The sequence below is a fragment of the Lontra canadensis genome, unplaced genomic scaffold (assembly GCF_010015895.1).
Source record: "Lontra canadensis isolate GAN:19392208 unplaced genomic scaffold, GSC_riverotter_1.0 scaffold21, whole genome shotgun sequence".
NCBI classification, from domain to species: domain Eukaryota; kingdom Metazoa; phylum Chordata; class Mammalia; order Carnivora; family Mustelidae; genus Lontra; species Lontra canadensis.
The window spans coordinates 6146008-6164892 of record NW_022631015.1 but is presented as its reverse complement, the minus strand read 5'-3'; the positions used below and the strand labels follow the sequence as shown (position 1 = coordinate 6164892).

Below are 18885 nucleotides of genomic sequence, written 5' to 3'. Positions count from 1 at the left end.
TTTCTTTCTTTCTTTCTTTCTTTCTTTCTTTCTTTCTTTCTTTCTTTCTTTCTTTCCTGAGAGAGCATGCGCTAGTGGGGACAGGAAGTGAGTGGAGGGAGAGGGAAGAGAGAATCTCAAGCAGGCTCCATGCTGAGTGTAAAGCCCAAGGTGGGACTCAGTCTCACAATCCTGAGATTATGACTTGAGCCAAAATCAAGAGTTGGACACCTAACTGACTGAGCCACCTAGGTGCCCCAGGAATGTAGCAGTCTCTCATTTAATCCCAACACCACCACTATTTTGCAATGATAAAACTGAGGGACAGGACATTTGCATAACTTGTGCAAAGTCATAGCAATAGTAGGTGCCAGAGCTGGGATGTGACTCCAGGCAGTCTGGCTGTAAAATCCATACTCTTATCCACTATGATAATCTCTTCTCTTAATAGTAACAATGCTAATATAATAAAAATAATTTGTGAGCATTTACTAGGTGCCAGACACTGTACTAAAGCACTTTAGTACATTTTTTTTTTCATTTTTTTCATCTAATCCTTACACTAACCCTGTAAGGTGAGTGTTTCATTGTCTTTTTAAAGATAAGGAAACTGAAGAGAGATTAAATAACTTCCCTGAGGTTGCACAATTAGTAAATAGTGAAGCATCTCCTGGAACATATGCTGCAAAACACTGATTGCCACAAAAAATAGTTTTCATGGTCATTTAAATTTGGAAAACACGAGACCTATAGGAAATTTATAGTCTACATCATTAAAGGTCTCCCATAAATCCTTCAAGAATCCTGACTGACTTTGGTTAAGCCAGCCTTTCCCAAATTAGAGTAACCATGGAACTCTTATTCTTCCAGTGCATATCAATATCCCACCAAAGTATCACCACATTACACTACTTTGAAGATAGACTGGCTTTAGCTGGACTCACTAGATATTAACCAAGTTCACTGGACAGGCCCATGGAACTAGAAAGCCAGAGTTTTCATTTGCAATAAGAATAAAACCGATGAGAACCAGATACTAAAAAATACTTGTCTTTCTCTTTCCAGCTTTATTTTTCTCTTTGTCAAAGATACTTGGGAAGCCAAGGCATAAAACTGATATACTCATTTTCAGGGGGACATTATCATGGGAGTGGAGGTGGGATGAGATAAGGCAAATCCTGGCAGCGCTCCAGGACCAGTGCATTCAATACCTTCAGGCAGACTAAACTCACCCCATCCCTCACTTGGAATGCTGAAGCAGCCTCTTAGCTGAACTTCTTGCCTCCAACACTGCCACCATCCATTCCTTTTCTTACTCTTTCACCAGAAGCATTTGAAATTTACACACACACACACACACACACACACACACACACACACATATATATATGAAGATATGTCAGTTTGCTATTTCAGATTTTTCATGGTATCCCCAATGCAGTTAAAGTCCAAATCCCCTAACATGGTGTACAGGGCTTGCATGAGTGGCTCCTGCCTACTCCTCCTTTGTGGTCCCACTTCTACAATCCAGCCAAACAATCATCTTTCAATTTCTTAAGTAAACCAGACACTCTGTTGCCTAAGCCTTTGCTCCCCTCCCCCTGGCTAACTTGTTCATCTTTCTGATTATTGCTTATATACCTCACTTCTTCCAAAAATCTTCTTTAGTTACACTCCCCCAATCTGAGTTACAGGCTCCCTATACCTCCCAGATACCCTCTTCCACCCAATACCCATACTGCTTTATCAGAATATTTATGGTGCTATGTCATAACTATCTGTTCACTTTTTAGAGCCTACCACCATGCAGTTATCTGGCTTGTATTTACTGGGCAGTGACCTAATCAACATTTATATCCATGCCTTGAATGGCAACATAAAATGACACACATAAAATTCCTGGAGGACAGGAAATTAGGGAGAATATTAAATATATTGAATATATGCTTAGGGTCTAAAATTTTATTAAGGGCTTGGAACAATTAACCAAACTCAATAAGATAAAATTTAATATGAATACACGAAAAACCTTAAAATTGAACTACAAAGAAGAAAACTTTTGTATAGATATGGCTGGCTTCTAGGAGTCTGGATTGAATTATAAGGCACTACTGGTAGAAATGACATCAGAAAGTATTTTTAAAGTTTTTGGTCTAACAGATGCTTACTGTAAATCAAAAAATAAGATAAAACAATTCAAAGTACTAGTGATACCTTTGACTGAAATAATAGAAATATGCTATTTGTTTTGAAAGGTGTAGCAGTCTCTCTTTTTCATTGGAAAAATAGTAGCTAGAATAACGTACTTAATTCTAGAAAAAATACAAGAAAGAAATTTATGAAATGAAATATGTTCCAGAAAAGAGTAGAGAGTTAAAGTTCTGGAAAAGAACAGTTGAGGAAATGGAAAGTGTTTTAGTCAAAGGAATAGAAGTCTTTATATACCTAAGGAGTGCCAGATGAAATGAATAGAATGTAGTCTATTTTTACCCAGAAATCAGAACCAGGATCCATGGTTAGAAAAATTACAAGGAAGCAGATGTCAGTTCATCTTAAGAGGGCTTTTCAAATAATTAAAAGTGTTTAAAAATGGACTGTTTGCTTGTGAGATACTGGGTTTCCGGTTCAGTTGAAGACAAAAAACCTAAGCATTTGGGCTTTCAAGATGTTTCATGCAGTACATAGCAGGTCTACCAGATGGTCTAGAAAGTGCCTTTGCCCTCAGAGATTCCATGAGGCTATAATATCAGTGTATTCCTTCCATTGGTGCTGATTAATGGAGACCTGATTAAACTCATTTCTGAGGATTCGGTTTTCAGACATTTAAACAAAATAAAAACATTATTGGAAAGCACAGTGCTAAGAAAGAGGACCAGATGAGTTGATTACTGGGGTCCTTTTCAACTAAGACATTTATGAGTCTCCAGCTCTTTCTGAAGCTGCCTTAACACTAGGATTGTGACCTTAATAAGGCCAAAGAACTTAGGGGAAAGTCAGCTTGGAAGACAGAGGTCTAGAGAATTAAACATCTTCCATCCACATCATAATGGAAGGAAAGTGCCCTTTAGGGGACCATGTTCAGGGTTCTGCAATGGGGTAAAAATAAAACTGTATCTTGTACTTTCTGTGTGCGGTAATGTTGCAGTCAGAATAGCCCACTGAGCACCACATCATGTAATATAGACCATGGCTCCATCAGAGTTTATAGTTAAGCTAGCCACAAGTAAGCCTAGGGCCCCACTATGTGCCAGGCATCGTGCCAGAGCAGTTGTCTTGTTATGTAATTGAATTTTTGTAGAAATTCTCAAAGTATTAGTCTCCTCATTTGAAAGGTGCGAAAACTCAGCTTCTGTGAGGCAACATTCCTTACCTATATAATTAAGAGACCCGAGATTCAAACTCAGGATTACCTGGACTTTGAATTAATCAAGAGCATTTCAGGAACTCCTAGATTTTAGTACTAGAGAGTATCTTAATGATCCCAACTTCTTGGTTTCTCCTATGAGAAAAAAATGAAGTCAGATGGGACCAAGTGTCCTGCACAGGATTCCCGTGTAACCACAAATGAAGGCATTGGAGTCTCTCAGGGAGATGTTCCAGCATGAGTGCAGGCTCAGCAGCTGTTCTCTGTGTACACTGTATTCATAACTGTGAAGGCAAACCATGCAGCAGACAGGATCAGGGTAGCAGAAGTCCAGTGTACCCCCACCAGACTCTCTCCTTAATTCCCCCTTTAAAACTCCAAGTGTGCATGCAGAAATCTATCTCTAGACTAGATTTTCAAGCTACAGTGTAGATGGATAAAGTTATCTTCATACTCAGTGATCATTTGCAGAAGAATGGGAGAAAGGTAGGAGGGGATCTAACCTTTATCCAGTGTTATCATGGCTGAAATAAATGTATAACTGACATTTATCCTCCCAATTCCAAAAGGCCAGAGGAAAGACCTATAGATTTTGTATCAGACCAGGGTTGACTTCCAGATTGTTGGAAATGTGAAACTTTTTTTCTTCATGTTCAAAGTGGGAAGAGTTATATCTACCTCAGCGAAATGTCAGTACTCTGTCTCCATATCTGTTCTTTTCTTTCCTATCTTTGAAGGACTAGATCTACTTTTAGAATTGTAGAAGGAAGGGTATTTGACCCTATCTGAAGTAAGAGGAGAATTTTGAACTAAAGGTCAATTTGGACCTTTGGAACATCCTTTTGAGGCCTTGTCAGATTTAATTCCTCCCTTTTTAAAGATAAGAAAATCGAAATGGCTATCCTGTCCTTATTCCTAGTTAGTGACATAGTGAGGTGATAGTCACGATGAAAGCCAGCATGAGCCTGGGAATGTGAAGACTTGAGCCAGCATGAGCTCTGGGAATGTGAAGAATTGAGTTTCTCTGTACCTAGACCTATATGGGAGACATCATCAGCACTTCTCTGTCTATCCCAAGTGAGCGCCCTGTTGTCTGAAGTGAGATCAGAGGGGACAAAACTTTTAAAATCCTCTTTGAAGGCAAGAATGTCACAAGAGAAGGACTCTTAAATCTATCAGCCTCCAATAGAGAGTTTTATCCAACAGACCTCATTACCTCAATACCTAAAGAATCTGGAAAAACAATCTTGTTTTTTGAGTTTGCAGTTGTATCAAAGTTATTCAGTGGTGTCCCTCAATTTTTTTTTTTTTATGTGTAGACTACCTTCATGTCACCAGTGTTCACCTGTTCAAGGAGCGATGGGACACCAATAAAGTAGACCACCACACTGACAAGTATGAAAACAACAAGTTGATTGTACGTAGAGGACAGTCTTTCTTCATCCAGATCGACTTCAATCGTCCATATGACCCCAGAAGAGATCTCTTCAGAGTGGAATATGTCATTGGTGAGTGCCGTGCACAAGCTGTTTTGTGATAGTCCATCTGTATCATCATGTTAGGATAGTCATGATACCATGGGCCACACAGTAGAGAAGGATACAAGTGCAACTGTTTACTTCCTAGAATTATACTTTGACAATTGGCTGGAGCTGGGGCTACATCCAGCCCCAGGACCACCCTATGCTCTAAGATGGGTCTGTATAATGCCAAACATTAATAATTTGAGCCTAGCCGGGTAAAAATCTTGTATAATAAAAGTGAGTATAATTGGTACAAAATGTTAGTTATTTTTCTCCAAATGGTTTTCGCATCCTATAGTGTGGCTTTTAATTTATCGATTTTACTCTCATGATTTCATCAGTCTTATGTGCTAAAACTATTTTCAATTCTTAGTGTACAATTTCCATATAAGCATTTCCCAAGCTTTGTTCAGCTCTAATCTACTCCCAGGGGATGACTCAGGAAAGATAGACAGTCAAGTAAAGCTCACTAAACACTTTGTACTCTAATCTCCTTTTGTAGGTTTACAATACACATTAACTTAACAGTTCTGCGAAGTACCATTTAACTCTGGTTGGGTGTTTCCCAAATTAATTAGATCCTGGAACTCTTTAAATTGTAGCTACTATTATTTGACACATTTTAGTAAATATTTCCCTAGAAATTTACAAATATAGCAAGTAAACACATGCACAAAAAAGCAAAGGTGGCTCAATATCAGAAAAATTATCTATATAATCCTATATATAAACAAAGTAAAAGAAAAAATCAGGCAATCAGATCAATATTCACTGAAAGGAGTGTGACAAAATTCAGCAGCTGTTTTCTCTTAAAGACTTTAAATAAAACAAAAGTAAAAGAAATCTCAATTACAGTAAAAATTACCCCAAACCAACAATTTTTGGTATTCTAAGTGGCAAAAAGTTAATTTAATATAATGAGAAATTAGAGAGAGATACCTGCTATTGACATTCCTTTTTTGTAATCTTCAAAGATTTTAACAAATGAACAATTTAAGAGAAATATCTCTTATAAATACTGATAAAAATAAAATTATATATTTTGCTAATGCTATGGTTGTATATATAGAAGATCCAATAGATTCAAGGACGAAAGCACAATATTAATAAAACTTTGTGAGATGGCTAGATAGAAGATAAATACATAAAGTCAATAGCTTTTCCCTTTAGCATTGAGAACCCAGAAATAGATATAAGAAGAAAAATATTCCACATATCAGAGTTAGTAAAACTATGAAATGTAAAAATAAAATTTAAAAAACAATATGCAAAACACAAATAAAGCAACTATTAAATCTTCATAAAAGATGTGAAAAAACTTGGAAAAGAAAAGCATTTTTTGGATGTGATATCTCAATTTTTTTAAGTGTCCCAAAATTAGTATGTAAATATAATGCATTTCCAATAGCAATCCCAATGGAGGATTTTTTTTAAATAAAATAAGAGTTCATTTGTAAGAGTAATTACTTGGAAAAATCAAGAAAATTATACAAAAAAAAGAGCATTTTCTATCAGAAGCATCTATTGAACATACTATAAGAAGTGTCTGTGGAACAGAATAGACAATCCAGAAATTGATGTCAGTATATAAGACTAGTGAATATAGTCTTTAGTTTTGTGGAGTAAGAAAAGTATGTGGGCTTTTGATTTTTTTGTTTGTTGTTTTAATAAATTAAATGATGCTGAAGTAACTAGTATTTTACATCTTGGTATTTTAGTATATGTAGATATATATGTTACATGTAAATATATGCATTTAACATATTCTTGTATTTAACATATATTTAACTATATGTGTATAATTATATATATTATTTTACATGTATATATATTTGGCTTATACATGCCAAAATATGACAGATGATCATATATATGAACAAATGACCAAACTATAAGTATATGACAAAAATATCACATATGAATTCAATGATAGTAGAGCTGGAAAAATATTCACAACATACATCAGTGATAAAAGGTTAGCATAGAAAAAAAAAGCTCTTACAAATTGACAATCTGAAGACAAGCAATAGAAAAATATGCAAAGTATATGAAGAGACAGTTCACAATGTAAAAAGTCCAAATTAAGAAAAACATAAAAAAAAATAAAATAAATAAAAAGTCCAAATAACTTGTAATCATATGAAAACATAGTCAAATTCTCCAGCAGACTGGGAAAGCCAAGCAAAGTCATTTTTATCCAACAGGCAAAAATTTAGAAAAAAACCTGTAAAATCTGTGGCTGGCATGTATGTTAAGAAAAACATACATTGCTGATATAAATGTATAATTTCATAATCTTTTAAGAAAGCAGTTTGGCAGTATCTGTTAATATTAAAAAGACATATGCCTTTGACTCAGTAACTCCACTCTTGGAAATTGATACCAAAGATATTTAAAGTCTAGTTTATAAAGATGGATACTATTTACTGCAGCATTGTTAGAGTGACATAAAAGTAAACATCCCTCGGTAGTGGAATGGCAGAATATGTTGTGATATAGTCACATAATGGATTGTTGGTTTAAAAACAAGAATGAATTAGACCTACGTCAGATGAGTTCGAGTGAGGTAGTGGTGAAGAAACAGACTATGGACGAGCACATATCATCTTCTCTACGTGTGTGTGATTGTGCCTAGGTCTGTCGAGCACTGTGAGTGCATTAAAGAGTAAGAAGCACACACACAGGTGATGACATTCCATGGTGGGAGAGTAGCCAAAAGAAGGGAAGGAGAGGCAAAAGGAAAGGGGAAGCTGGTAAGGAAAAGAGAAAAAAAGCAAGCACAATGATATAATTATATGTATGCATCTAGGTAAAATTATGGATCTCTGTGGGATGTGCGTGTGTGTGTGTGTGTAAATTAAAAGTAATAACATCAGAGCTAAAAATAAACACTTCCTTAGAAAAATATCTCTGACCCTTAACTAGTTGGAAGTATGTGGTTTGTATTCCCTTTAATTTACAGTACAAATTTGAACAGAAATGTGGGAAAATCAGTTGAAGCCAGAGTGGAAATGGGAGGGGAGGAAAGAGATCACAGAGTCAGAATAAATAGCATCAGTACAACTTGGGGCTCTGCACAGAACTGTTTGCTATCCCGATTGAGGGGCAAGAGAAAGGAAAACTAAATTATCATTCCTGTATGTTAGGTGACATGTAATAACCACAATTTCATTACATTTTAGGGAGCAGACTATTATTATTAATATTTTTTAATAATGTGTACTTCAGGTGAGAAAGGAATCCACAGCTAATATTTTTCAGAGTATTTTAAAATCTGATGAAAATTTATTTTTATTTTTTCCCCTAGTCATTTATCACTTTTGAGTGTGTGTGTGGCGGGGGAGGGGTGTTGGGGGGATTGGTGTGGGTGTGTGTACATGCACACGTTTGAACTAGATTTGATTAAAATGCCCTTCCCACCTTTGTAACGCAATGATGACTACCTGTGTGTCAATGTTAGAAGCTCTGTCCCCAGTTTAGCTCCAACTACACAGGAACGTTTTTTTATCTCCTTTATAGTCAAATATTTAGTGCAGAGAGGAGGGAGGAAATCTTTGTCCCTGAAGAGGGCTTGACTGAGGTCTGAGGCTCCTTCCCACAGACCACTCAGAAAATAGTTATAATAATGGAAGTCTTAGGGAAGATGACAAGATGAGTGTGAGATTGGGTTCCCAGGGAGAGTTTGAGTCACTGGGGCAGGACACTTTGTCCTGAGTGGGAAGGTCAGGGCCATGACCACAGCATCACCACCGTGAGCATATGAAGTCCTCCTTTCTTTTTCACAGAAGGCACTGTATTTTGTTCCCTCAGTAAAAAAGTGGGAGAAGAGAAGCATAGCAAATTTACCTTTGAGATAAAAATCTATATATTTTAAAAATCAACACGTATTCTAAATCCTTCTTAGAGCTCACAATGTGTACTTTCAGAGGTAAGCTGTATTCCAGTATGTGTAACCTATAATAGATGTTATTACATTTGAGGATTTCGTATTTCCAAATTTCCTGCAGAAACAAGGAAAGAAAAATAACAAAATTCCACATTTACTCTTTGGCGTATGAGAAATCAGACACATTTGTAAATGGCCTTAAAAGACCAATGATAGAAGATTTATCCCTTTAGTTCTTTTGTGCACCCCATGTCACTCAGGAGGTGCCATGACCGCCCAAGTTCTCATGACAGTGGTAGGACCAAGACTGAAGAAAAAGAGCATGTGGGACACTCATGAGACTCAGAGACTTTTCTCTCAAAATGCAATATTTGTGGGGCACCTGGGTGGCTCTGTTGGTTAAGCATCCGACTCTTGATCTCAGCTCAGGTCTTGATATCGGGGTCGTGAGTTCAAGTCCCACACTGGGCTCTATGCTGGGCATGGAGCCTACTTGAAAGAGAGAAAGAGAGAGAGAGAAAGAAAGAAAGGCAACATTTGTTTCAGTAGGATTGAATAAAACCATGAAAATTGGATTTTAAAAGTCATTGCGGTGATGAGAAGAGACAAGAGTATTAAATGTGCACTAGTAATGGAATGAGGCACAAAGTCTTATACATACATGCAGGTGCACCTCCATTTCAGGAAACCTAGAAAGTACAAGGAGTGATTTTAAAAAAACAAAAAACAGGAAAAGAATGCTTTGTAAAAAATAAAAACACATAATCTCTTCAAATATTTCTCTTGAAGTCTTTACACCATGATTAGATTTATCAGCAAAGATCAGTTTTATGCGTTAATTTAAAGACTATAACTACTGCATAGAGCAAGCTATCACTATATTAAAACACAGGACATTGGGGAGGGTATATGCTGTGGTGAGTGCTGTGAAGTGTATAAACCTGGCGATTCACAGACCTGTACCCCTGGGGCTAATAATACATTATATGTTAATAAAAAAATAAAAAATATAAAAAAACACAGGAAAAAGGTCAACTTACACTTACTTGTCTGCAGTTTGCCTTCAGTTATTTATTATGTTCCTCTCTGTTTCCCTGTGACTTTATGTCAGATGATCAGGGACGTGCTAAGCACTGGAGTTTCCTTTGTTACTATCTTCAGAACCACAGCATTTATTTATAAGTGATCCTGTCTTTATTTTTTTAATTTTTTTAAAAGACGTTATTATTTATTTATTTACTTGAGAGAGAGAGCGAGAAAGAGAGAGAGGGAGCACAAGGGGCCTGAGGGGCAGAAGGAGAAGCAGACTCTCTGCTGAGCAGGGAGCCCAATGTGGAGCTCCGTCTGGAAACCCGGAATCATGACCTGAGCCAAAGGCGGATGCTTAACTGACTGAGCCACCCAGGCGCCCAGTGATCCTGCCTTTAAATCAAGCTTTTTTTTTTCTTTCTTTCTTTTTAAACACTTAAGTAGATAGACTCTCTCAAGTGGTCCCAGATTTATCCATTGATTCCTGGGTCCTCTGAATAGAGAAGATGAACAGGAGAACTACTGCATTTCCTTGGCCAAGACTCCCTGCACATGAGCTACCGATGGTCCCCACGCTTTGATAACTGCATTCATTAGTTGCTGGCAGAACATAGCCATCTTTGTGCGTTAGGTGGGACGTGTTAATGAACTTGAGGAGGTGGGTGTGGCTGAAAAATGTGCCTGGTCCTCTATGGGGCCCTTTCTGTCTTTCTACCTCTGAGTCTGAAGCCATGACAAATCATGGAAGGAATCTGGAGCAGTGTTCTTTATAGGTTGTGGAACCTGGAGCTGCAACTGTGGAAACAGGAAGTTTGTGGCGTTACTTTGTTCTACTTTGACATGGGCCCCCTACTTACCTGGGGAGAGTTATTCTGAGGAGAGACATATGAGCTAGATTCCTTACCAACAATCCCCCTCAAAGCAGCCTTACCCACTGAGCCCTCCAAGCAAATGACAGGATTTGTGAGCAAGTTCCTTGCTCCTTGGGCCCAACCACAGGAACCCAACATGTGCAGGACAGCACCTCAAAGATTTTCTTGCCTTTTTCTCAGTCCTGCCATGGCTTCCATGGCTCCAGGCTTCATATTTCTGGTTATGGTGGAAACCAGAGGGGAGGGATGGCATCAGCAAAACCTGCTCCTCCCATCAGGGCAACAAAAGCTTTTCTGGAAGCTTCTCACTTGCCACCATTATCTATAGGAGAGGCTATAAAATTATTTCATTTTTCCAGTCCCTTGAGAGGAGAGGGGCAGGGGCACTAGGAGCAGATGCTTGTAGACACCCAGTGGCGTGTGCTAGAAGTCCCTTCCAGCTTGGCTATCCTGTGAGTCTGAAAGTGCAGCCCTTACTGATGGCACACTGAGGTCATTCATCCTGGACCCGGCCATTTACAGGATGATATCAATTGCACATATTCTGCATTCTTAACCACATAAAATATTGGATTATCCTCAAAACTTCAATATTTCTATTTCACTCATTTCTTGAATAGCGTGTCTTGAAAGCCAGCTGGGGTGTCAGACTCTGATGTGTTTTAAGGATAAGAGTGACATTAACAATTCTCAGTTGGGGGTTCAAGATTGGAGAGAGAGAGAGTTAGAGCCTGGATTAGGGCAGCTGTTGTAACAATGGAGAAGACGGATGGGATTTGAGGAACATTTGGATGGCAAAATCCACGGGACTTGTGAATGGCAGTCTGTGTGAGCAGAGGGGAGGAAAGAGTCAGGTGGCTCCCAGGTTGCGGAGTTGTATGCCTATGATGACAGAGGGTGGCAACTCCAAACGAGATAAAGAATGCAGAGAAATTGGGGGAAAAAAGGTGAGTGTGGGAAGTGGCAATGATGATACTGGCTCTCACTGATAACTCACTCACCAGCACTGGGTACTGTGCAGAGGTTCTGTGTATGTCCCATTTAATTCTTTGGGCACACCTCTGGGTATGGGACTATGGTTATCTCCATTTTTCAGATGAGAAGAGGATTGGGGTGGTATGAGTAATGTACCTGGAGTCACATCTGAAGAGTGCTGGGGCTCCCATCTGAACCCAGACATTCTCTCCTCATCACAATGCACACTACCTCCACCAGGCAAATAGTGGAGGCATAAATGTGATTTGGTTTGTGCCTTCAGAGTTTGAAGTACTTGAAGGACTTCCAGATAAACATGTCCAATAGACAGCCTTTGAAGTTTAGGGAATCAGTTTCGATTTCATACATCATAGATGGGTAAAATTATTCAGAAAAAGTAAATCAGATAAGAAGCAGACCAAGGTTCAAATCCTGAGAGCAAACAGCTTTTAAGGAATCAGTCCAGGACCTGGAGCCCCTGGAGGAGACAAAGACCACATGATTGGATAAACAGAAGGAAAATCAGGGGACGCAGGGTCACTAAAGCCAAGAGAGATGGGTGTTTAAAGTAGAAAGGGTGACCAGCTTTATCAAATACAACAAGGAGATGCAGTGATGTAAGAACTTCCCACTGGACTCAGCAGTCATGGGGACACTGGTTACTCAGGGACAAACCAAACTTTAATGGTTTGAAGGTAAATGAGATATGAAAAGTGGATGTGGCAAATGTGGACTAATCTTTTTGGAAGAGAAGAATAGACAATTTGGATAGTAACTTGAGAAGAATGTAGGATAGAGAAGGTGGTGTCTTTGTGTGGGTCTTTGTTTTAGGATTGAAGGTAGTTTAATGTGTATGGAGGCCTGGGGAACAGAGCCAGTAGATGAAGAATCCTGAAGATTCAGAAGAATTACTGGGTGGCTGAGGCAGAATGCTGGAGGAGGTGAAGAGGCATGGATGAAGGATTGTCTAGGAAGAATCCCTGTCCTCTGAAGGTGGTGAGAAAGACGCAAGAAAGAATGTGAATATGTTAGGTGGAGGGATAGGAACTGATCATCAGGCCTGATGACCTCAAGTTTCTCAAAGACTTTGGAGGTGAGCAGGTGCAGCAGGAACTGAGGAGAGCAAAGAACCATTTCTTGTATCTGAGAGCATAACCAAGACATTAAGACTTTTGTTCCCCTACAGATTTTTGGTTCAGAAAGTCCAGATAAAATCATTATCTGTGAATTTCATGGACAGAGCACAATTTGTCTGCTGAGAGATTTCTTGCCCCAAATCATGAAGGTGGTAAGATGTAGAGAAATATTTCTTAGCCAGTGCTCTCTCCACTATTTCATGCTGTGTTTTAATAAAAATAGGCTACCCATTCCACCATTTTGAAGAAGCATTTATATGGGATATCATTTCAGATTTTTCCTTCTGTGTGTTTCTGCATTGACGATAAGTGTGTTCATTTTTAAGCCTCTGTGAAGTGATGAATAATGGCATCTAAGAAACTAGGACAGTGTTTCCTAGAGTGTGTTCTCTATGAACACGTGTCATGTGAAAGACTCCTTAAAAAAAAAAAAAAAAAAAGTTCCATGGTCAAATGCATTTAGGTCATGCTGTGTTTTGTGGCTTCTCTTGGAGAATCCCAACACACCTTAGCATATTAAAGGCTCTGAGGAGGCACAGGGTCAAAAAGTGAATCTTCTTTAGCCTCATGCATCTCAAAATTGTTTCACTACAAACATTACTCTACCATGTTTTTATTTTCATTACGCTCTTTAGTAAAATATACAACTCACTCTAGGAGATGCTGAACTGTTACAGATTACCTTAATTCTGCAGAATACTGTAGTCTGTGTATTATGGTAACTTAATATATTATCTGGGTTTATTTTTCTTCTTTAGTACTTTAGATTGTGTGCCAACATTAAAATAACTCTATAGGGGCGCCTGGGTGGCTCAGTGGGTTAAGCCGCTGCCTTCGGCTCAGGTCATGATCTCAGGGTCCTGGGATCGAGCCCCGCATCAGGCTCTCTGCTCAGCAGGGAGCCTGCTTCCCTCTCTCTCTCTACCTGCCTCTCTGCCTACTTGTGATCTCTGTTAAATAGATAAATAAAATCTTTTTAAAAATAAATAAAATGAAATAACTCTATAAATTTGGCACTTATACTCAGTAGTTTTCTTTTCATAAAGGATTACTTTACTTTGTTTTTTTACATTTATATATTATTTGCCAGATTTTTGTTTGGCTTCTGTAATCATAAAGTTGATTTACTTTCCTTTTAAATGTGTTTATTTGATACTTACTGAACACCTTTCATGTGCAAAGCACTGAATTGGGATTAGAGTATTAATATATGTTCATCCTCTGCTCTTAAAGAGTCTGGAGGGGATGGCCTGCACACTAGAAATTGAACTAAATCCGATCTCTTGGGCACAGTGCTTGGGAAGCACACTGGGAGAGAGATTGGCTGTGTGACTAGTTAGAAGTGTCCCCCAGGAAGAGTTGGATCTCATTACATTCCCAATGTAATGGGAAAATGTATGTCCTAGAAAAAAAAATGTAAAGTTTAGTGGAGAAAGAAAACTTGGAAACATATTGATGGCCTCATACACCTTGATTCAAAATTTATATATTATTCTATAAGGAACCAGAAGCCTCTATGGAAGAGTTTTTAAAAGGAGTATATTAAAAAGCTCTAAGTGTTTGCTTTTTAGCTTACTGTGGCAGAGCATGAAAGATAAATTGGAAGGCTGAGGTTGCTGTCAGGGACATCAGTAACAGACTTAGGGAGGGGAGGGAATCTTATTAATAGATGACAGGGTAAATGTGCAATACATCATTCTATATGATATTTCCCTCTTTTTAAAAAATATTTACCTTTATAACAAGAAGTAGTGATTCTGGGGCTTGTTTGTTTTTTGGGGTTTTTACATGGTCAAATAAGACTCACCTGTAATGAAGTAATGTGCTATGGTCTGAGGAAAAGGTATATGCCTCCGTGACTGACACTTTTCTGTGCATGTGGACATTTCAAGGATGACTGCTCCTCTGGTAAAGGGTCCAGGAAGCAATACAGTGGTTGGGGAGGGTTTGGAATCAGGCAGACCCAGTGAGAGTCCCCGTTCCACCACTCAGAGCAGCAAGAGAATCACAGATCCCCGAGTTACATTTCCTCACCTGAAAATATTTACTTCTAACAGCTATTTATGGATTAAATGAGATAATGTATAGGAAAGTACCTTCTTGCCTTCTTATTCTCGAAACAATACTGGGAAGCAGGGAGGATAGGAATAAGCCTCACTGAAAATCTGGAGACCAGAGTGCATAGGGATTAAGTGACTAACCCAGGGCTGTGCAGGGAAGGGGAAGTCCCCTGTCCCCAACTTTCTCTTAGATGACCAGAATCTAAGCCCAGTGGTCTGTCCACGTTGGTCCTATAAAAGGCGGCCAGGGGCACCCAGGTGGCTCAGTCAGTTAAGCATCCGACTCTTGATTTCATGCTCTCAGGGTCGTGAGATCCAGCCCCACATAGGGCTCCACGGTGGGCTTGGAGTTGGCTTGAGATTCTCTCTCTTCTTCTCCTTCTGCCCACCCAACCCCCACTCATGCTATTTCTCTCTCTCTCTCAATCTCTCTCTTGAATAAATAAATAAATAAATAAATAAAATCTTTAAAAGAAGGCAGGCACACTGTGAAGATTGTAATCAAATAATAAAATTAATCCTTTTTACATTTTTTGGTAGATTAATCCATTTATACTCCTCTAAGCTTCTTATTTGTCTCCCTGTGAATGGAGATTTGCTGAGGCCCTGGTTTAGCCTGACTCTAGATATGACTGACTCCTAAGCTTTCTATGAAATCAATTTCTCTGCTATTATATATTGCCCTAGTAATGCTCCCACCTCTACCCTGGGTTTGAAGAGAGGGCAGTGAGAGGGAAGATGGCAGGGTGAGCCCTCAAAATGTCTGCAGTCAGGACCAGTGGCACTGAGTGAGGTTCTCTGAGGAAGGACTATTACTAAGTAAGAATATGCTGTCAAAAAGGCAAATAGGAGGCCATTCCTCCCTCTTTTCTCTCCTGTTAGCCAAGCAAAGATAATGACCACTGAACCTCCAAACAAAAACATCCAGTATTTACAACATCCATGCTGACAGCATAATTAATCAAATAGGAACCCTGACAACCCACAGGCCAAGTTCTGCTGGGAATTATTTGCCTACAGTTCTAGCTGAAGTGACAGAAGCTGTTTAGTCTCAAAGCAGGAGGACTCGACATCCATATTTTAGTGCAAGAGACCGGTGGAGAATCCCCTCGTCCCTGCCTTGTGACCCGCATCCCATCCTGCAGAGCTGGAGGTTCTAAGTGTAGCCTAGGATTTTGAGGGTAATAGAGTTGCCTGTGTGTTCTATAACATCAAGTATGCTGTGTGACACACTCATAAGAGACAGTGGAGGTTGGAATGAGAATCCTGCATAGATACCTGACTTCCTCCTCCTCTTTCTCCCTCTTTCTTATTCCCCTAATTTGCCATTGCCCTCGCTGCCCTCTCTTTTTGTCTTCATGCTGTGTCTTCCATTGACCTCTTTCACCTGTGAGAATTCACAACCTTGACTAATTAGCACCCACATAATTGAAACTGTACATGACCAGAAACCTCTGGTCTGAACTCAGGGATTGTTCAGCATGGGCAGCGCCTGGGCTTTTCCACATAAATTCTCAGACATTCTTGCAGTATGTGAAGTTAAAAAAGGAGAGGGAAAACATTTAATGAAAATTAATGTGTCCAGTCAGATACCTTGCTCTTAAGTCTCCAATCTGTGAAAAGAGAGAGAGTGTCCAAATGGAATGAAAACCCACTGAAGAATGGATAAAAATGGACTAATTACTCATAATCTATGCCATCTCATTACTCTGTGAGTGTGTTACATGGACTGACGAGGGACTGACTGGGAAGCTCTTGGAACTCCTTAGTGATAGTTGCTTGCTAATAAGATGACCCAATTACCAGGCTTATTTTGAATATCACAACTATATAGGAAAGCTAAATCCTTACAGTATTCCTTAAGGCAGTATAACCTTCATAAAGCGTTACTATAATAGCATCCAGAGCCAGACAGCTGTGAGATGACCACAGGTAAGCTATAAATAGCAGCACCTCTCCTTTTCTATCCTTTTCACCTTTTATTTCTTCTCAGCATCTCAGCCTTGTAATGTTTTCCATCCTTTCTTATCATTTCTCTTACTCTTCATCTCTGTCTCTTTCTGTTTGTCTCTTGCTCTCACTCTTGTTCTCTCTCTTGTACACACATACACATAGTCTTATGGGTGGATGTTTTGGTATTTACCCATTAGGGGAGTAATAAGGGTTATCCTGAGGAGCTGGGTACAGCAATTCGTGTGTGAGCCTTTAGGAAGCGCAGTGGGATGCTCTGAATGACTGGCTTATCTCTGGCTAAAGTGAGCTTAACCACCTAGAGGCTCTTTTGCTGCACTGTTGAAGGTTCTTTGTGGGGTCTTGATGTGGCTTCTTTTATTTCCCTATTTCCTCTCCATTTCTGTTTAAGTGTCTTTATAATATCTCATGTCATACTAGTTCGGTGAATTTCTGATGCAGAAACCTCCTGTGTCTGGCACTGTGTGAGATGCCATGGAAGATTCAAGACACCATCCCTGTCCTTAAAGAGCTTACTGTGGTTGGGGTGAGAATTCCGCAATTAATAAACACAACCAGGTAGTATAAAATCAATTTCCTTACCAGCAATGTGTGAGAGAGGCGGGCAGACAGGAGGGACCTAGGCTAGAGGTAAAAGGTGAGATCTTGGGAAAAAGCAATTAAGTTCTTGAGATGGATGTTAAGGAACTGGGAGTATCACAAAAGGGACAGGAAGTGTGTACCCTCCAGGCTGGGAGGAAGGCATTCTTGGAAGCCTAAGAGTGTATTTTCTGCTGATGTACACATATTTCTAATGAGAAAAGGAATCCTGAACTGAATCAGATCTCACAACTATATTTGGTTTGGGCACCACTGGTTCTTGAGGGTCCTGGAGTTTCATGGAGCTTGCTGTGCTATGGAGACCCATTCTGACAAGCCCATTAGGGATGCACTTACCTTATGGAGTCAGCCTCTGGTTATTGTTTGCGTAGTGAATGTTTTCACTAACTAGAATTCAGAGTTCTTCCACTGGGTCTTCTGCAGGGGTTTGTAGAGGTGAGCTGTGACATCTGGATTCTCCACACAGCAGAATCATTATCGCCACTAAGCAATCCACTTCATCATGTCAGATTAAAACACGAGCCCTGAAAAACTATCTTTTGTCAAAGATCAGAATCTCATTAACATGATCGAATGCAATTAAGTCACCATTAGCTTTCAAGAGCAGTTTAAAAGGGGCTCAGTAAATGGTGGAGGTCTCTGTGCACATGAAGGCTCAAGAGACTTGGGTGATATCCGCATCCCTTTACTTTACCACCCGATATGCCTGTAGGGGGAGGAGAGAGAGTGATAGCTACAATCCATATTTTCCTAATAATCTAAAGATGATCAAATTCTCATACTTCAAACTGAGAAACCAAGTACACTTTAAAAATAAAGGCTTCCAGAAAGGAATGTGTAGAATGATAATAAAACGGATTATAGTAGAAATAGATTTTCAATCTCATTCATTCATTCATGTATACTTTATGTTCACCAGCATATGATTACCACTGCTGGATCTATACTGAGGTGGAGAGGCAGCTGCCTATATGATGCCATGAAAGGCATTCTAGCAACAGGATGTTGAATTTCTCCATTGTAGTTACTCGTTCAAATTAATGCATGATATCTGAAGCTCCCTTAGAAAAATGAAAATGTTCTGTAAGGATGGATAATATTATCCAGCTGACCTGTTTGCAAATTTGCACGAATAGGCTCTGTAGAATGACTAGCTGACACTCTGCAGAGAGCAATGTCCTGAGGAAACAAGTTATTCTGACAATAAATATTGAGAAAAAAGATGAAAAGCTTTGGAAGTCAGGTATGAAGAGATGCAGGAGAACAGGGTACCATAAGTTGAAAGTGTGTGGAATGAAAGAGATGGAGGGTTGAGCTTATATTCAAGGCAGAAACCAACCAGGAGCTGAAGGAGGAAGAGGAGAGCCCAGGAGTACTGCCCACCAAGCAGTTAGGATTGGCCGCTCTGAAAATCATGCCTCTCTAAATATTTTACTCTGTGTACTTGCTCATTGTTAAATGTGAAGCATTTCAAAGCTTGATGCTTTTCA

At 39.2% G+C, this 18885-nt stretch overlaps 1 protein-coding gene across 2 annotated transcripts in view; it reads left to right on the top strand.

The window, feature by feature from the left end:
* F13A1 (coagulation factor XIII A chain) overlaps positions 1 to 18885 on the top strand; it is a 162188-nt gene that overhangs the window by 8979 nt on the left and 134324 nt on the right. For both annotated transcript variants that reach the window (XM_032861509.1, XM_032861510.1), the window contains exon 3: positions 4663 to 4851. In XM_032861509.1, coding sequence (XP_032717400.1) covers positions 4663 to 4851 — 189 coding nt within the window. The remainder of the gene's footprint in view (positions 1 to 4662; positions 4852 to 18885) is intronic.